Source organism: Trichechus manatus, unplaced genomic scaffold (genome assembly GCF_000243295.1).
Source record: "Trichechus manatus latirostris isolate Lorelei unplaced genomic scaffold, TriManLat1.0 scaffold00035, whole genome shotgun sequence".
In the NCBI taxonomy this organism is placed as follows: Eukaryota; Metazoa; Chordata; class Mammalia; order Sirenia; family Trichechidae; genus Trichechus; species Trichechus manatus.
The window spans coordinates 9,713,470-9,731,734 of record NW_004443971.1 but is presented as its reverse complement, the minus strand read 5'-3'; the positions used below and the strand labels follow the sequence as shown (position 1 = coordinate 9,731,734).

The following is an 18,265-nucleotide window of genomic DNA, read 5'->3' as shown; positions in this document are numbered from 1 at the left end:
TCAGTTTCCCTATTTCTGTCATTGGCCTTGTCATTTCTTCCCTTTGCTCAGGCTTCAGACCTCGAGCATTATTAATATTTCCTTTTTCAGATGTCCCTTTACAGCCCTCCCCCACCAACCGCCACTTTTATTTATTGTGGTAAAATACATATAACAAAAAGTTTGCCATTTTAACCCTTTTTAAGTATACAATTCAGTAACATTAATTACATCCATCTTGTGCTACCACCATCATTTCCAAAAGTTTTACATCACCCCAAACAGAAACTCAGTACCCCTTTAGCAATAACTCCCATTCTCTCCTCCCCCTAACCCCTGTTGTTGTTATTAGGTGCCATCGAGGCGGTTCTGACTCATAGCGACAGAAGGAAAACACTGCCCGGTCCTGTGCCATCCTCATGATCGTTGTTAGGCTTGATCTCATTGTTACAGCCACTGTGTCAATCCATCTCGTTGAGAGTCTTCCTCTTTTTTTGCTGACCTTCCACTTTACCAAGTATGATATCCTTCTCCAGGGACTGGTCCCTCCTGATAACATGTCCACAGTACGTGAGACCAAGTCTCGCCATCCTTGCTTCCAAGGAGCACCCTGGCTATATTTCTTCCAAAACAGATTTGTGCACTCTTTTGGCAGTCCATGGTATATTCAACATTCATTGCCAATACCATAATTCAAAGGCGTCCATTCTTCTTCCGTCTTTCTTATTCATTGCAATCACGTTCATATGAAAACCAAAAAATCCAAACCTGTTGCTGTCGAGTCGATTCTGACTAATAGTGACCCTACAGGACTGCCCCATAGTGTTTCCAAGGAGCACCTGGTGGATTTGAACTGCAGACCTTTTAATTAGCAGCCGAGCTCTTAGCCACTACACTACCAGGGTTTCCATATGCATATGAGGCGATTGAAAACACTATGGCTTGGGTCAGGTACACCATAGGCCTTAAAGTGACATCTTTGCTTTTTAACACTTTAAAGAGGTCTTTTGCAGCAAATTTGCCCAATGCAATGCGTTGTTTGATTTCTAACCTAACCCCTGGTAACCATTAACAAACCTCTGTCTCTATGCATTTGCCTATTCTAGATATTCCATATAAGTGGGATCATACAATATTTGTCATTTTGTGTCTAATTTTTTTCACTCAGCATTATGTTTTTAAGGTTCATCCATGTTATAGCATCTATCAGAACTTCATTTCTCTTTATGGCTTAGTAATATTCCTTTGTATGTATATACCACATTTTGCTTATCCATTCATCTGTTGATGGACATTTGGGTTGTTTCCACCTTTTGGCTACTGTGAATAATGGTACTATGAACATTGGCATACAAGTATCTATTTGAGTCCCTGTTTTCAAGTCTTTTGGGTATATACCTAGGGGTGGAATTGTTGGTGGGTAATTCCACAGCGGCTGCACCATTTTACATTTCCAGCAGCAATGCATGAGGGTTCTTCACATGCTTGCCAACACTTTTTAGTTTTAGTTTTTCTAATAATAGCCATCCAAGTGAGTGTGAAGTGGTATCTCATTGTGGTTTTGATTTGCATTTCCTTAACGACTAATGACATTGAGCATCTTTTTGCATGTTTCTTGGCCATTTGTATATCTTCTTTAGAGAAATGTCTAAGTCCTTTGCCCATTTTTTAATTGCGGTTGTCTTTTTGTTGTTGAATTGTAGGAGTGCTTCATATATTCTGGATATTAAATTCTTATCAGATATATATTTCCCAAATATTTTGTAGACTGTCTCTTCATTTTCTTAGTAAAGTCCTTTGATACACAAAAATTTTTCATTTTGATGAACTCCAATTTATTTTTTTCTTTTGTTGATCATGCTTTTGGCGTAATATCTAAGAATTCATTGTCAGAAACAAAGTGTTGCAGTTTTACCCCTATGTTTTTTACTAAGGTTTTATGATATTAGTTCTTACATTTAGGTCATTGGTCCATTTTGAGTTAATTTTCACATATGATGTGAGGTATGGGTCCAACTTCATTCTTTTGCATGTGGACATCTAGTTGTTCCAGTACCATTTATTAAAAAGACTATTCCTTTCCTATTGAATGGACTTGGCATCCTTGCCAAAAATCAATTGGCCATAGATGTATGGATTTATTTCTGAGCTTTCAATTCTATCCCATTAGTCTAAATGCCTATCCTTCAACCAGTGCCAGACTGTTTTGATTACTGTAGCTTTATAGTGCATTCTGAAATTGGGAAGTGTGAGTCTTCTAACTTTGTTCTTCTTTTTCAAGATTATTTTGGCTGTTCAGGGTCCCTTGCAATTCTATATGAATTTGAGGATCGGCTTTTCCATTTCTGCAAAAAAAGGCTATTGGAATTTTTTGTTTTTTAATTGTACTTTAGATGAAAGTTTACAAAGCAAATTAGTTTCTCATTAAACAATTAATACACATATTGTTTTGTGACATTGGTTGCCAACCCCATGACATGGCAACACTCTCTCCTTCTCAACTGTGGGTTCTCTGTTACCAGCTTTCCTGTCTCCTTCTGCCTTCTTGTCTTTGTCCCTGGGCTGGTGTGCCCATTTAGTAGGCTGTTGGAATTTTGATAGAAATTGCATTAAATTTGTAGATTGCTTTGGGTAATTTTTTTTTTGGGGGGGGGGTTTGGTGTCTTGGTTATCTAGTACTGCTCTAACAGAAATACCACAAGTGGATGGCTTTAACAAAGAGAAGTTTATTTCCTCACAGTATAGTAGGCTAAAAGTCCAAATTCAGGGCGTCAGCTTCAGGCTGAGTCCAAATTCAGAGTGTCAGCTCCAGGGGAAGGCTTTCTCTCTCTGTCGGCCTTCTCATCAATCTTCCCTCGGACTAGGAGCTTCTCCGTGCAGGGACCCTGGGTCCCAAAGGACGCGCTCTGCTCCCGGCACTGCTTTCTTGGTGGTATGAGGTCTCCAATCCTCTGTTTACTTCCCTTTCCTTTTATCTCTTGTAAGATAAAAAGTGGTGCAGGCCACACCCTAGGGAAACTCCCTTTACATTGGATCAGGGATGTGACCTTACTAAGGGTGTTATACAATCCCACCCTAATCCTCTTTAACATAAAATTACAATCACAAAATGGAGGACAACCACACAATACTGGGAATCATGGCCCAGCCAAACTGATACATGCATTTTTGGGGGGACACAATTCAATCCATGACAGTTGGGTAATATTGACATCTTAATATCAAGTCTTCCAATCCATGAACATGGGATGTGTTTCTACTTATTTAGGTCTTATTTCATTTCTTTCAGCAATATTTTATAGTACTCAGTGTGTAAGTCTTTCACTTCACTGGTTAAATTACTCTTAGGTTTTTTTTGTTTTTCTTTAGATGATATTGTAAATGCAAATGTTTTCTTGATTTCCTTTTCAGATTGTTCATTGCTGGTGTATAGAAACACAACTGATTTTTGTGTGTGCCCACTCCCCTTTCAAAAAGTCAGGCATCATATATATTCTACTGATTCTTCCTTCCAAAATGTCTCTCCCATCCCTCCTCTCTGCTCCATATTCAGGGCACTTTCCCAGTTCACACTTTCATCATCTCACACCTGTATTACTTCAGTAAGCTGTTCATTGGTCTTACTGACTTCAGTTTCTCTTCTGTTCAATTCAACCTACACAACTGGCCAGGATGATTTCCCTAAAACATTATTATTGTTCCTTCACGTCTACCAACTATCTTCTAAAAAGTGGCCAACCTCCCTGAGCTGGTGTCCAAGCTTTCATGCTGGCCCCACCCTAGCTAACCAACTTCATTTCATCTCAACTGTCAACTGACCTGAAATGGGGATTTCTTCCCTCCAACAAGTTAAGGTTTCTTATACTCTTTTTATTTTTTATTATCATAAATATATTGTAACAAGACATTTGCCATTTCAACATTCTTCACATGTGCAAATTAGTGACATTCACAGTATTCACCATGTTGTGCAACCATCGCTACTATCCATTTCCAACTTTTTCCATCACCCTCAACAGAAGCTCAGTATCTCCTAAGTGTCCCTTGTCCCCCTCCCTCCCACCTGCCCTCCTTATATTCTTGAAAAGCCATCTCATTTTTTACTTTTATCTTTGCCTAGGGTGCTTCACCTATCAGAATACCCTTCAGGCTTCTTTCCACTCTTCTAATGCCTACCACACTTTAAGTTCTTAAACTTTAGTGTGCATAAAAATCACACGGGGCACTTGTTCAATAGAGACATTCTGATTCTCTAGGGCTGGGGTAGGACCCAGAGGTATCTGCATTTTTGGCAAGTACCCAGGTGAATCCTAGGCCAGATTCCACGTTGAGAAATGCTGCCTTAAGGCCTGATTTAAGTATCACCTCATTTATGAACATCTCCCTTATTATCACAGCCCTTATTGGTCACTTGTTCATTTATAATCGGTTTGACTTTTGGTCACTTAACTATGCAACCAATTTATAATTATTTGACTTACAAACAACCAGCATGCTGCAAAGGAAACGGGAACTTCAAATACAAAATCTTGGCTTGGACCGTGGTTGTCAGTTCGCGGGAAAACTACCCTTAGTTTTGCAAATCAGAAAACGTGGGGAGTGAAGGTTTAAAAGGGAAGATTAGCAAATTACTGATGCTCCCCCAAGTCATAAAGTTTCCATCAGAGGGCTAGCCATTCCTCTGGTGGAGTAGGGGGTATATTTCTTGGATACTAAGTTGCAATTCTGATTGCAGTTTCCCAGAGAGGCAGTTATAAATAAGAGAGAAAGAAAAACATTCAGAGTGCCAAACAGCTGATTTGCATAGACATGTTTGGAACACAGTCTTTTGGAAGCTGCGGAAAGTGGTCAGCCTTGCTCCGTTTCTGTCTGCCTTTCTCTTTCTTAGTTTTTACTTCCCACGTTTGATTTTGAAAAATTTCAAACTTATAGAAAAGTTAAAAAGAGTACAGTGCATACCAGTACGTACTTCAGCTGGACCTAACCAATTACTAACATTTTGCCAAGGAGCCCTGGTGGTGCAAACGGTTAAGCGCTCGGCTGCTAAATGAAATGTCAGCAGTTCTAACCCACCCAGTGGCTCTGCGGGAGAAAGAACTGGCAATCTGCTTCTGTAAAGACTACAGCCGAGAAAGCCGTATGGGGTAGTTCTCCTGTCACATGGGGTTGCTATGAGTCAAAAATGGCTCAATGGCACCCAACAACAACATGGAGACTGAAGTGAGACAGCAGAGGGTCCAGCAGCATGGAGGGAGGCTCAGACCTGGTGAGGCCACAGTGCTACAGCTACCCGTCAGTCCTAAGCCCCAGACTCACTTTGCTCTGAGGAGGGGAAGGCATTTTGGTGAGATGCCTGTGACTCAGCTAAGCATTCACCTGGAAAGCTCCGCAGCAAGGCGCCCAAGGAAACCCTCTAGAGAGAGAGGCTGATGGGTTCAAACAGCTACCTGCCAATCATTCCTTTGCTGCCTTGTGCCCAAGAGTCTAGGGCTAATTGTAAACCTGGGAGCATCTAGGGAAAACCCCAAACCACAGTTTTTATTGTTGCCACATTTTGTTGCCACATTTTCCTCTTCTGTGGATACCCTCCCTTCCACCCCAGGTAAGGACCAGGGAAAGAAGATAGGAAAGAGGTGGAAGCTAGAGAGAAAATTTTGGTTGAAAGAACTCAGTGTGTGGCCCCAGTTGTCAAAGTGGCACTGGGAAAGTCCATTTACCACTGGGCATCTGTAAACAGAGTTCCCTTCCAGCACTGAGATGATTCTGTTCTAATTTCCTATGTTCTTTTAACTTCTGTAAGAGGTGAGGGGGAGTCCCTTGGTGGTGTAAATGGGGCTAATCAAAAGGTTGGAGGTTCAAGTCCACCAGAGGCATCTCAGAAGAAAGCCCTGGGGATCTACTTCTGAGAAACCAGCCTATGGAGCATAGTTCTACTCTGACGCACATGGGGTCACCATTAGTTGGAATCGACTTGATGGCAACTGGTTGGTTAAGAGGTGAGGAAGACAGAAATTACTATACCTGAAGGCTGTATTTAATTACCCACTGACAACCTCCCTCCCAGAATTAAACTCTAAAATATCAACATGTAATGAGAGGTTCCCTGGCAGGAGACATAGCCTGATTGAAGGTACAAACATATCTCAAGAAGGAATGCATTACCTGAAGGAACTTGGTCAGCCTTAGAGACAAAGAAAGGAGACTCTTAGAGGACATTACTGAGCACAGCTCTTTTAAACTCGGTCTGGTGGAGAGAGATCAGAGTCTTATGGGAATATCTGGCCCGTCTGTTAGGTATACCACTATTGTGGAGACAGATGCAGCCAACCGACAAGGCCTAATGACATTATACTTCCCTATTATAAAAACAGGAGCCCTGGTGGCACAATGGTTAACCATTTGGCTGCTAACCAAAAGGTCAGCAGTTCAAATCCACCAGCCACTCCTTGGAAACCCTATGGGGTAGTTCTGCTCCGTCCCATAGGGTCACTGTGAGTTGGAATCGACTTGACAGCAAGGGGTTTGGTTTTTGGTTTTGGTATTACAAAACCAACATCCTCTATTATGATTCCAAACTCTCCAGGTAGCATCTGATCATCTGCCTTCCCATGTTGGCCTTCAGGGAGCAAAGATATCTAACTGCCCACGACCAGTCTTATGTACAGGCCTTTGTGAGTTGGTGGGTCTAAGTCAGCCTCCCTGAGGAAGATGATTGCTGGATAGGACTGAGTTTCTGAGCCTCTGAGGATGAGGCCCGGCCCAGGGCCAGAGTGCATTCATTCGCCCCGTGGGGCCCTGTCTATGAAGCCAGCTGGTCCTTCCCAGCGCACAGCCTTGTCTAATTTGAACTACGTCCATGTCATGGATGAGTAAAATCAAAGGTAGGGCCAAGTCTAACAATTCATTGATTCACTAGTTCCTTCATATGATCTTGAACTGTATATCCTGAGTATTTCTCATTTTGCTACCACCACCAATCCAATCCACATTATATAATAATGTGCCTGACAACCACCCAGGAAAGGCTTTGTGGTCTCATTTTACAGATGGGGCAACTGAGGATCAAAAGAAGCTAATTATGGCCACAAGCTAAGATGGCTGGGATTAAATGAGCTATGTCTGCCTATCTCGAAAGCTTGTGCTTAATTATCATTTTTTAACATTGTGTGGGGACTAGGGAGACTTCCAGAAGAGTAGCATCCTCAGCACGTTTCCTCAGTCCGAAAGTGGACATCATGACCCTTACTTATTGACAGCGGAGGTGAAAAAATAGGAATATGCCCTGATTAGAGAAGGCAGCCTGTGGAAAGGAGCAGACTACTAGGTGGGCTCTGAACATCCCAGAGGACTCTAGCTGCCTGCTTTGACCCTGACACAGGAAACAAGATAACCTAGATGCTAAGCAAAGCAAGAGACATGGAACGTAGAGGCCTGGGTGGGCACGTGATGGATTGTTCTGTCCTCCACAGCAACGGAGTTAAAACAGAGAAAGATCAGTCACTGCACTCCTGGCTTGTCCCCCCACCCCATGGTGCCTCAGGCAACGGTGACATCTCCTCCCCACCTTCCTGAACCTGTATGGTGGGAGGTTTGGTTTTTGACCTGGCAATCAGGAGACCTTCTTCAATATTCCAGCTTTGACACAAATAATCTATGTTATCTGGGGCAGGTCATTTACGCTCTCAAAGATTTCTCTGAGATAGCTTCTCTTTCTATAGATTTCTAACTCCTAAAAACCAAATACTTCTTTTCTGAATAATCTGTGAAGTAGTCAACAATTTAGGTAATGCACGTGAAAGTTATGCACACGACAGACTGGGGTGACTCAAGGCCAGAGAGACATACGGATGACCCAGAAGGCCATACCTGTGGGCTCCTTCAAAGGAACACCCTTCTATATACTTGCTCAACATTTCTTTGGTAGGTGTTAAAACTATTTCTATAGTAAAAAATATTTATGTTTAAAATCAGGAGTTAACAATAGCTAGATACTGTTAGAGTCCCTGGGTGGTATAAACAGTTAACACACTTGACAGCTAACCAGAAGGTTGGAGGTTTCAGTCTACCCAGAGGCGCCTCGGAAGAAAGCCCTGGCAATCTATTTCTGAAAAATCAGCCATTGAAAACCACATGGAGCACAGTTCTACTCTGACACACATGGGGTCTGCATGAGTTGGAGTCGATGAGATGGCAACTGGTTTGTTTTTTAGTGTTAGTTACCACACTTAACTAAAGATGGATATAGCCATAAAGTCTTTCAAATAATGTTTACACTCTCTTTTCTGGTTGGCCAAACTATTGTCTTTTCTGCAATTTCTGTTTTCTTTCTAGGGTTTTTTTTTTTCCCCCGCAAGCCAGACATTTCTGGGGGAGCCATATTAAAAGATTTTATATTTAGATAATAGAATAAAATGCTCATTTGCAGTAAACAGCACCGTACCAGGCATTATTCAGTTTCAGAATTTTAGCTGGAAGGAGACAGCTGGCTTCAAGAGACTGTCAGCTGGCTGATCTCAGGGTTGCCTGTAATTATGTTGCAAAAATATCATCAGAGATATGTTGGCATCTGGAAGGCTTGTTTTTAAATGCCCATTGGAAGGTACTGTCTATTTCAGTAGACAGTGAACATTTTCCAGTAACGTGAGGTGTCTCATGAGCAAAACTGAGATAAAAGGCACCATATTTCAGCAATATTTTCGTGCTTCCTTACAGAGAAGCATTCTGGCCAGCTGTTTCATCTGACTCCGGGCATGGTAGGAAGGCATCGGGGTGACAGAGACCTGGGTGTTTGAGTTAATCTCTCTGAGCCTGTTTCTCCCTCTGTAAAATGGTGATTGTATCTATCCCGTAGAGTTGTTGTGAGCATTAAAGATAATATTATGCCTGCCATAGAAAAAGTCATGAATGGGGCTTATTATTTAAAAGCACACTGTATAGCATAGTATACTGTATAGTAAAACACCAGCAATTATCCTCTCTCTGCTAACCCTTAATAGCCTTATTAACATGTTGCTGCTTTGAAGAGTTAGTTCTAGAGCCCAGGACTGTAATAAAAGGCTGGTTTCTGCGAGCGGCAAACATTCAGCACTCAGTCTATGCTGTATCATATTGTCATGAATCCTGCGAGGGACAAGTCTTGGGTGGGCAGTGGTTCCCAGCATAGACAGACCTGTGACTCTGCCCTTCTGTGTCTGTCATCTCAGAAAAACTGCTTTGTCAGAAATGTGTGTGCATCTCATAGGTCGTGTTATCACCCTCTGCACTCCCAACTTCAGTCACATGGATCTATTTGCAGTTTCCAAATACACGGGGCCCACTTTCCTGCTTAGCAGCTTGTTGCCTCCGCAGGACAACTTTCTTCTCCCACCCGCTGCTCGGCTAATTCCTAGTCTTCTCAGTTTAGGTATGTCTTCCTCCAACAGCCTTTCCTGGCCCCCAATACTTGATTAGGTGCCTTTCCCATCTGCCTGCTCGCTCGGCATCCTTGGTTTACCCCCTTGGTTAGTACATTGACATCACCTAGTCATTGGTCAGGAGTCCCTAGGTGGTGCAAACAGTTAAGTGCTCAACTACTAACCGAAAGGTTGGTGGTTTGAATCCCCCCAGAGATGCCTTGGAAGAAAGGCCTGGTGACTTGCTTCCTTCCAAAAGGTCACAGCCTTGAAAACCCTATGAAGTGCAGTTCTTGTCTGCAACAGATGGAGTCACCATGGGTCAGAATTGACTGGATGGCAACGGGTTTGGTTTTGGGGAGTCACTATTCTGCCCTCTTGGCTGGTACTTTAGGGTTTACTCCATGTATGAGTCAGAATCGACTCGATGGCGAGTTTGGGTTTTTTCAGTATGTGCCAGGCACAGTCCGTACTGCTTTATGTACATGATCTCATTGAAGTCTTATACCAATCCTATGAAATAGGTGTTAGAACAGATGAGGAAACTGAGGCTCTGAGAGGGTAAAAGATTTGCTGAATATCACACAGATACAAGCAGAAGAGCTGGGATTTGAACCCAGGCCTGCCTGACTCCAAACCCTTTGCGGTCAAGTATAAATTTCTTCAGGGCTTACAGAGTTTTAACACAGGGAAGGCACTTAGTAATAATAAAAAAAAACAAATCCATTGTCATCAAGTTGTTTCCGACTCATAGTGACCCTATAGGCCAGAGTAGAACTGCCCCATATGGTTTCCAAAGCTGTAAATCTTTATGGAAGCAGCTTGCCACATTTTTCTCCCAAGGAAAAGCTGGTGGGTTTGAATCGCTGACCTTTCTATTAGCAGCTCAGTGCTTCAACCACTTTGCCATCAGGGCTCCTGATTCACCAAGAATAGCTATTATTATTTATTATTGTTTTGATCCAAACAGACTGTAAGCCCCTGGAAGGAGGGAATCTTAACTCACACTCATATCCCTAGGACAATGCCGCAACCAGCGCGGAGGCAGTGTGTGAGACCAGAATGTAACCTCCTGGAGAGCAAGGACTCTGCATTTGGCTGCTTGTGGAGACCCCAGGGTACCATTAATCACTCTCAGTAACTGATTAACGTGTGTTTTCTCTCACACGATCTCTGTATTTAAGAGACGTTTCAGTCCTTGTCACACTTTGGCCCCTTTCCACCTCTGAGCGAGGAGAGCGTGGGGACAGCAGGGGGGTCGAACACAAGAGTGGATGTGACTTTCTGAAGAGGCACACAGGAACCACCAACCACCTAAATAAACGTCCTCTTTATTTTACCAAATATAATTTATCAGTTGACATTTGTCAATTCAGTTATAGTAACTATAAATAATTCTCTTAAGATACAGTTCTGTAACTTTTTAAGGATACAAGAGTAAACCAATATCCCTCCTTGCGGCCAGGCCAAAAGTACATGGAGTTTGTGCAATCGGGAATAGAAATGAGTCTTCCATGGAAGTCATTTTCTCTCCCCCTCGCCCCAGTCCCCTTTCTGCTCACACACTCTGGACCTGGGGCACGCCTACCTTTCTGCTTTTTAGACAAAGGACATTTCACAGTCCTCCGGACAGCCTGGCCAAACTGCAGAGATGGGGAGGGGAGTGACTGGGGGAGGGGGCCTGAAGATCATAGGGCACAGTCTCAGGGCGAGAGGAGTTGGTTTTGGTGCCTGTACAAGAAAAGTCTGTGTGCAAGTGTGTTTTGAGGTTGAGGACAAGATGAAAGAAGGCCTGAGGGAAGAGCAGAAACAAGCCCAGGCTGCTGTTCATTAACTCCGTCAGACACAACTCTAGCAGATAACCTCTAAGATGCCTTTCAGTTCCAAGGTTCTACGACTCCACAAGGTGGCGTGGGCGGGAATGGAGGGAGAGAAGAGTCTCAGGAGGTATCGGGCAAGTCCCTGGGTGAAGGCATGGCATTGATAGGAGATAGGGTCATTGCCTAAGCCTTCCCTTGGAGGTGGGACCTTTAGCTACAGAGGGGAGACTTCTAACAGAAAGGCTAGAAAAGGCCTGCACCCAAATGCCCAGATTTGTACACGTGTGAGTGTGGGCAAATTTCCAATCTGTTCAGAGGAATATATGGGGGAAGATGCAGAGGTTCCAGCTTCCTCCTCATCTTATGCCAGGCAGGGAAGAGTAGACACAGCTGGTTGATGTCCAGCCCACTAGTTCTGAATCCTGTTTTGGGTGCCTGGTGAGGAGAAGTGGCAGTAAGGGAGAGGAAGGCAGGGTAGTTTCGGGAAATGACCATTGGTTGAGAAATGGGGCTAAGGGCTCTCGTGGTCAGCATTGCAGAGGTGGGATCTAAGAAGGAGGAAGAGGCAGAACCTGGCCTGGTGATATAGACTCAAACACTTACGAGGAAACTGTCAGATTGAAAGGGGTTCACTGCCTTCGTAATCTGGGGAATGAGACGAAGTTGGAGCTGTGTTTCCCTTACGACTAGACTGTCAGTGCCCCACACAGTACCTAACACATAGTAGGCACTCAATAAATATTGCTCAATGAATGTTTCAGATCATGCCTTGAGAAAAGCTCACCTTGGAGGAGGCTGTGTATGTGTTGAATGAGTGACTGAATGAACGATGTTTGTGGGCAGAAGGCAAGGAAGAGGAAATCTCACTTCCATGACATGACAGAATAAGTGGTTTTAGGATGTGACAGAGTCCAAGGTGACTACACATGATTATGTCCTTAGGAGAAACAGCAGCAATTAATCACCCCTGGTTGCCCTCAACCTCCCAATCATACTCCACATCTCCACACTCAGTCCCTAATTTCGGAATCCAACCTAGCAAGCTCTGGGGAAAGTAGTGCTTAGAGACATTTTAGAGATGAAGGTTGAACAGAAACAAATAATCAGTCCTTTGGGCCTGGGGAGAATGTGGATCTTGGCAAACCTATGGGTGGACTTGGGTCAATGGGGGGACCAGGCCACTGCTCATTCCTCCGGGATGTGGCATCAACTGGACAAAGATCAGAGGAAGGGTTGGTGGTGTTTATCAGGCAGTCAGGTAAGAGGCATGTCCACAATTTGCCTAGTCAGTCCACCTTACTCTTTCTAAGCACAGGAGGGCCTAAGTCCATAGGGCAGAGGATAGGGCTAGGATTATAGGTGGCCAGAAGCAGTTGTCTCCTGCCCAGTGCTTTGAGATTGGTCCACTTCTAGAAGAGCATGTGTTGGGGGCAGTGATATTTCTCCTTCTGTTCAACAAGGAAAAAGAAAAAAAAAAAAGGAAAGAAGAAACCAAAAACCAGAGCCCACTCACAAAGGGTTTCTCATTAGGGCCAAGACTGAGGTTGCTAAAACTAAACCCAAACGTCCCCAGATCCCAGACAGAATACCCCATGCCTCAATCCACCTGGAGGCACCCACCATGAAACTGCACTTGGTGATTGTCTCTTGCACTGCTTATCTCAGTCCATCTGTCCTTCCTGATTTCCTGCTATATAAACTTGGCTCAATGTATAAAAATTCCCATTGAAAATAATGAGAATTCAGTATCAAAGTGAAGTCCCAGAAAGAGGTGGGAGTGTGGAGTGGAGGGGGGGAATGGGAACAAAAGAACAATTTCAGATAGAAAGTGCAGGGGGGTGGAGAGAAGACTGAGTGACCAAACTAGTCCCCGACATCCGTGTCTCGGTCCCCAATGAGCCAGAGAATATGGAAGCTGAGTGCTAGGAGCCCAGTGCCAAGCAGGTCCCCCAGAGCTGTCAAGTACGGGATGGAGAAGTTGTCCGGGTCCAGACCCCGGCCCCACATCCAGTGCACCATCCAGTCTGCGATGTAGAGGAGAATCAGCACCTGGAGAGACAGAAGGGCCCAGACTGTAGCCATCCCCTCTCTCCAGGGGGAGCCAGAGGCCATGCGATTGCACCCATTCATTGCATCAGAAAGTTTGGCTATCCACAATCCTTAGCCTGAGACAGCTCATTTTCCCACCTCGAAGCAAAATGAGAGCTCTTTAGAAAGGAAGATGCTTCTGCTACCGGGGTCACCCACATCAGCCTTACACTCTGCTCCTAAATTTACCAAACCCATTGCTATAAGTCAATTCTGACTTGTGGCAACCCCATGTGTTACAGAGTAGAACTGCTCCACAGGGTTTTCTTGGCTGTAATCTTTATGGAAGCAGATCATCAGGCCTTTCTTCTACTGTGCCACTGGGTGGGTTCTAACCACCAACCTTTATGTTAGCAGCTGAGCACTTAACCATTTGTACCACCCACAGACCAAACAAGGGGCTTCCTAACCTAAACCCTACTTGTTTCAGGAACTCAGCCCTCTTGCCTCTAATCTGGGGTCACACCATTCCTGGATCACTCCAATTCCTGCCATGCTGGCCTCTCCAGGAGCCTGGCCAGGGATTAGGGGTTGGAGTTAGCTTTCTATACAGGGATTTCTTCTCTGCAGACTGCAATAAGGACAGTGTTTGAGGTTGGTGCTGGCACAACTGTCCGAGTAACAGCTGATTATGCCTACTGGCTTCCTCCTGACCCTTCCCACTCTGCTGTTGTGGGCCCAAAGAATGCAGGCTTATTTTAACATTAAAATAAAAAAAACCAAACTTGTTGCTGTCGAGTCGCTTTCGACTCACAGCGACCCTACAGGACAGAGTAGAACTGCCCCATAAGGTTTCCAAGGCTGTAATCTTTATGGGAGCAGACCGGCCACATCTTTCTCCCAAAGAGCAGCTGGTGGGTTCAAACCGCTGACGTGTCGGTTAGCAGCCAAGCGCTTAACCACTGTGCCACCAGGGCTCCTTATTTTAACATTAGTTCTAGCAAAATAAAATTATGAATATGTCAGCTACATATAAAGCAGACAATGTATATTAATTCAAAATATTTTTCGGATTATCTGTGCCCTTGCTTTCCTTCCATAACTACAGGTAATTAAGAATGATCTAGATTAGAACCTTGCTAGTGGTTGGAAGATCAGTAGCATTAACGAAAAGCTGGGTGTTTGTTAGAAATGCAAAACCTCAGGCCCCACTCTGCATCAACTGAACCAGAACCTGCATTTAAACAAGATTCACATGTACTTTTAAGTGGCAGACGCACTTGACCTAGAATACTGTGGCGGGGCAGGCCTACACCTTCTACATATTCTGCACGATGTCTGACACCGGACTTCTGAAATGACTGCATCTGTGCGATGAAATGGTTTCTAACAGTTAAGCTCCAACACAGTCATTGGGGAGGTTTCACTCTTGACTAAATTTTGCAAATACCATAGTATAAACATTCTGTCCTAAGGGGCTTAGGTGCAGGAACCAGACGCCCCTGTGGGACCCAGAAGCCAGAAATGACACTGATTTTTAGGCCAACTTGGTGGCTCTTGTGTGTCTCTCCAAGCAAGCAGGAGGTTTCGGTCCCAACACCCTTTCACATTCCCCCTTGCTCTGCACAAAGCTGCCTTGTACTCCCGTGGCCTTGGCCCTGGGTGAGGGCCAGCCCCCCACAACTTCACACCCTTTCCAGCAGCTGCAGAACAGTCCGAAATAAAGAGTGTGGTCAGGAGGCCTTCGGGACGTGCCCCGGGAAGGGAATGACAACAGCTGCTCCTACATTCTGGACCCCGAGCAGGCCCCAGGACACATGGCTGGGAGGAGGCTGCAAACGGATCAGGAAGGACTTTACAGGCAATCGGTGCCACGCTCGGGCACTTCACAGGCCCAGGGAAGAGAGCAGAGGGGGGTCTCCCCAGGGTATTCATAAAGCATAATGGAGCCAAGGCTGCTCCTTCCCAGCCTAGGCCCAGGGATGAGCTGAAAACCTCCAGCCACACACCCTCGGCACACTCCCCTTCTCCATCCTGTCCCACCAGGTGCACCCCACTTTGCTGCAGGGAACCAGCATCAGCCAGCCCTTCTCAAGATGTCCTAACATACAGCCTTTCTACAGTGGGGCCGGTGGGGAGTGAGGAGGGAACTGTGTTTACCAAACGGGACTGGTGAAATGAAATTATGATGTATCGATAGAATAGAATAGAATGCAGTCATAAAAAATGACGGTGCTCTTCTCTTTACATATTGATATGGAACGATTTCTAAGATAAACTGTTATGTGAAAAAAGCAGAGTGCAGAACGGTGTGTATAGGATGCTACATCTATATAAAAAAGAAGGAAAATATGTATGCCTGCTTGTGTTTAAGTACAGAATAAGCTTGAAAGATACACAAGAAGCTGACCACACGGATGAGCTGTGAGGAAGAGACCTGGGCACTGGGAGGAGGGCAGATACACTGTTCACCTTTTCACTGTGTACACTGTAAACACTACGGAACTGTTAGCACCTATTCAAAACACAAACATAAAATATGAAAAACCTATATAAAGATTTAACCTTTAATAATGAGGATACGTGTAGCTATAAAGGGATAGCACAAGGCGGTCGTATGGTGGTGGAATCATTCTGCGTCGTGATTGTGGTGGTGGTTACAGAAATCTACACTTGTGATAAAACTCCATAGAACTACACACACATGCAGAAAACAGTGCAGGTAAAACTGGAGACATCTGCACAGGCTCTGTGGATTGGACCAATGCCCGTATAATATGAGGATACTGTGTTAGAGTTATACAAGATGTTACTATTGGGGGAAATTGAGTGAGAAGTATAGGGGACTTCCCTGTACATTTTTTTTTGCAACTTCCTATGTATCTGTAATTATTTCAAAATAAAAAGTTTAAAAAATGTAATAATACAACAAGGGAGAAAGCATCACAGAATTACAGAATGGCAAAGCTGGACAGGATCTCATAGATTATCTAGTGCAGTGGTTTTGACCATTTTCAAGAAGTGGAATGCTTTATTCAAATAAAGTCTCCAGAGGAAGCCCAGCATGCAAAATACAGCCAAGTAAGCTCTGTGGCCAGGTGGGGTGACACCCAGAACCCACCTGCTCACACAAGCAACAGCTCCTCAGGGCAATGCTTGAAAACCACTACCTCCGGTCCATTCCTCTCAATTTACAGATGTGTCACTGAGGCTCAGGGAAGTGAAGCAACTGAGCCAAAGCCACACAGTATATTAATGATTGTGCTGGAACGACAGCTCATTCTCCTGAGCCCCTGTACAGTTTATCAGCAGCTAAGACACAAAGAAAGAGGGAGCAGAATGTGTGATGGCATGAAGCTGGCCCTCCCCTCCCATCAGGGCAGCCCTGGCTCCCCCCGCGCCCCCGCCAGTCCGTACCTGGAGCAGTGCAGCTGTCATGTAGAAGATGATGAAGATGAGTGTGAGGGTGGTATGCCCGCCCTGCATACAGCTGATAGTGTAGAGGAACACCAGGTGTCCTGGAACCACAAGGAGGAAGAGGACCCGGGCCGAGCGAGAATTCACATCTGGGTCCAAGAGAGAGAGGGTGTGAGGAGGATGAGGGGGAGTCCTGGCCCCAGAAGGCCTTTGAAAGTCAGGAGGGACCACACCGTACTCCAGGGCGCCAGACAGGTCTCTCCGCATCTCCATCCCACGGTCCCCAGTCCCAAGGGGGTCCCAGGAAAGGACAGCCCTCCAGAGCAGCTGGTACAGCCCAACAAGAAAAAGGGGACTTGTGTACCCAGGCCCCAGCTTTTTATTAAGTGAAGTTCATTGATTCTTGGCCCCCTCCCTCCAGGGATGGAATGGACCCAAGAGTCTGAGAAGCCGCCATTACCAGGGCTGAAGAACGTGGTACAAGGACTGGGGCAGCGGCGAGGGGCTTGCTCAGAGTTCTCCCCCGGCATTCCATTCATGTGCAGGAAGGTGGAGATGCGGCTGGCCTGGACCGCCACCAGATTGCCCCCAACACCTGCAGAGACACATAAGGGCTTAGACACGCGGGGGAGGCAATGGACCTCTTGTTCCTTGTCTTTACCAGTAGAAGTATCGTCCTTTATCTTCATTTAGTGTCTACGTGGGCATCGCCCACTCACCAGACCCAGGAGAAGAGCAAGACACTAAGAAGGAAGACAAAGACATCCCCTCTTGCAGCGAGTCTTCTAGGCTCTCCCACCCTCTCCTCGATGGAGATGCAGCAGTCCCATGAGCCCCTGCCATGGCTGTGAGAGTGCTGGAAAGGGCACAGGCAGAGCTGTAGATTCAGCCAACCCAACCTCTCCGCCAGTGCAGCAACTGCATCTGTCTTCACACACAGGCAAGGAAGGAGGCCCTCCTTCCCTCACCCTCTCCTCCAGTGCCCTGAGCAGAACCAGGCACCCAATGCTCATGCGCTGGCTCCAGTAACCGACTTCAAGTATTGGCTTCGAGTTTGGAATTCTGGAATCTGGTTCCTCCGGCACCTCTCCCCAGAAGGGTGCTGGTTCCTCAGTTTACCCTCTCACCCCACAACCCATCCCCTGCGCTGAGCCGTCACCATCGCCCCGAGCCATCACCATCGCCCCAAGCCATCACCATCGCCCCCAGCCTTCACCATTGCCCCGAGCCATCACCATCGCCCAAGCCATCACCATCACCCCAAGCCTTCACCATCCCCTGCACTAAGCCATCACCATCGCCCTGAGCCTTCACCATCCCCTGCACTAAGCCATCACCATCACCCCGAGCCTTCACCATCCCCTGCGCTGAGCCATCACCATCGCCCCGAGCCTTCACCACCCCCTGCGCTGAGCCATCACCATCGCCCCGAGCCATCACCATCCCCTGCACTAAGCCATCACCATCGCCCCGAACCTTCACCATCCCCTGCACTAAGCCATCACCATCACCCCGAGCCTTCACCATCCCCCCCGAGCCATCACCATCGCCCGGAGCCATCACCATTGCCCCGAGCCTTCACCATGCCCTGCGCTGAGCCATCACCATTGCCCCGAGCCATCACCATCG

At 45.7% G+C, this 18,265-nt stretch overlaps 1 protein-coding gene across 1 annotated transcript in view; it reads right to left on the bottom strand.

The window, feature by feature from the left end:
* Window positions 1–10,264: 10,264 nt before the first annotated feature.
* The window catches only part of SLC41A1 (solute carrier family 41 member 1), a 25,634-nt gene continuing 17,633 nt past the window's right edge, over window positions 10,265–18,265 (bottom strand). The window contains exons 9-11 of the mRNA XM_004375219.3: window positions 17,097–17,231; window positions 16,637–16,785; window positions 10,265–13,240 (exon numbers count right to left, since the gene is read on the bottom strand). Of these exons, the coding sequence (XP_004375276.1) occupies window positions 13,055–13,240; window positions 16,637–16,785; window positions 17,097–17,231 (470 nt within the window). The 3' untranslated portion in view covers window positions 10,265–13,054. The remainder of the gene's footprint in view (window positions 13,241–16,636; window positions 16,786–17,096; window positions 17,232–18,265) is intronic.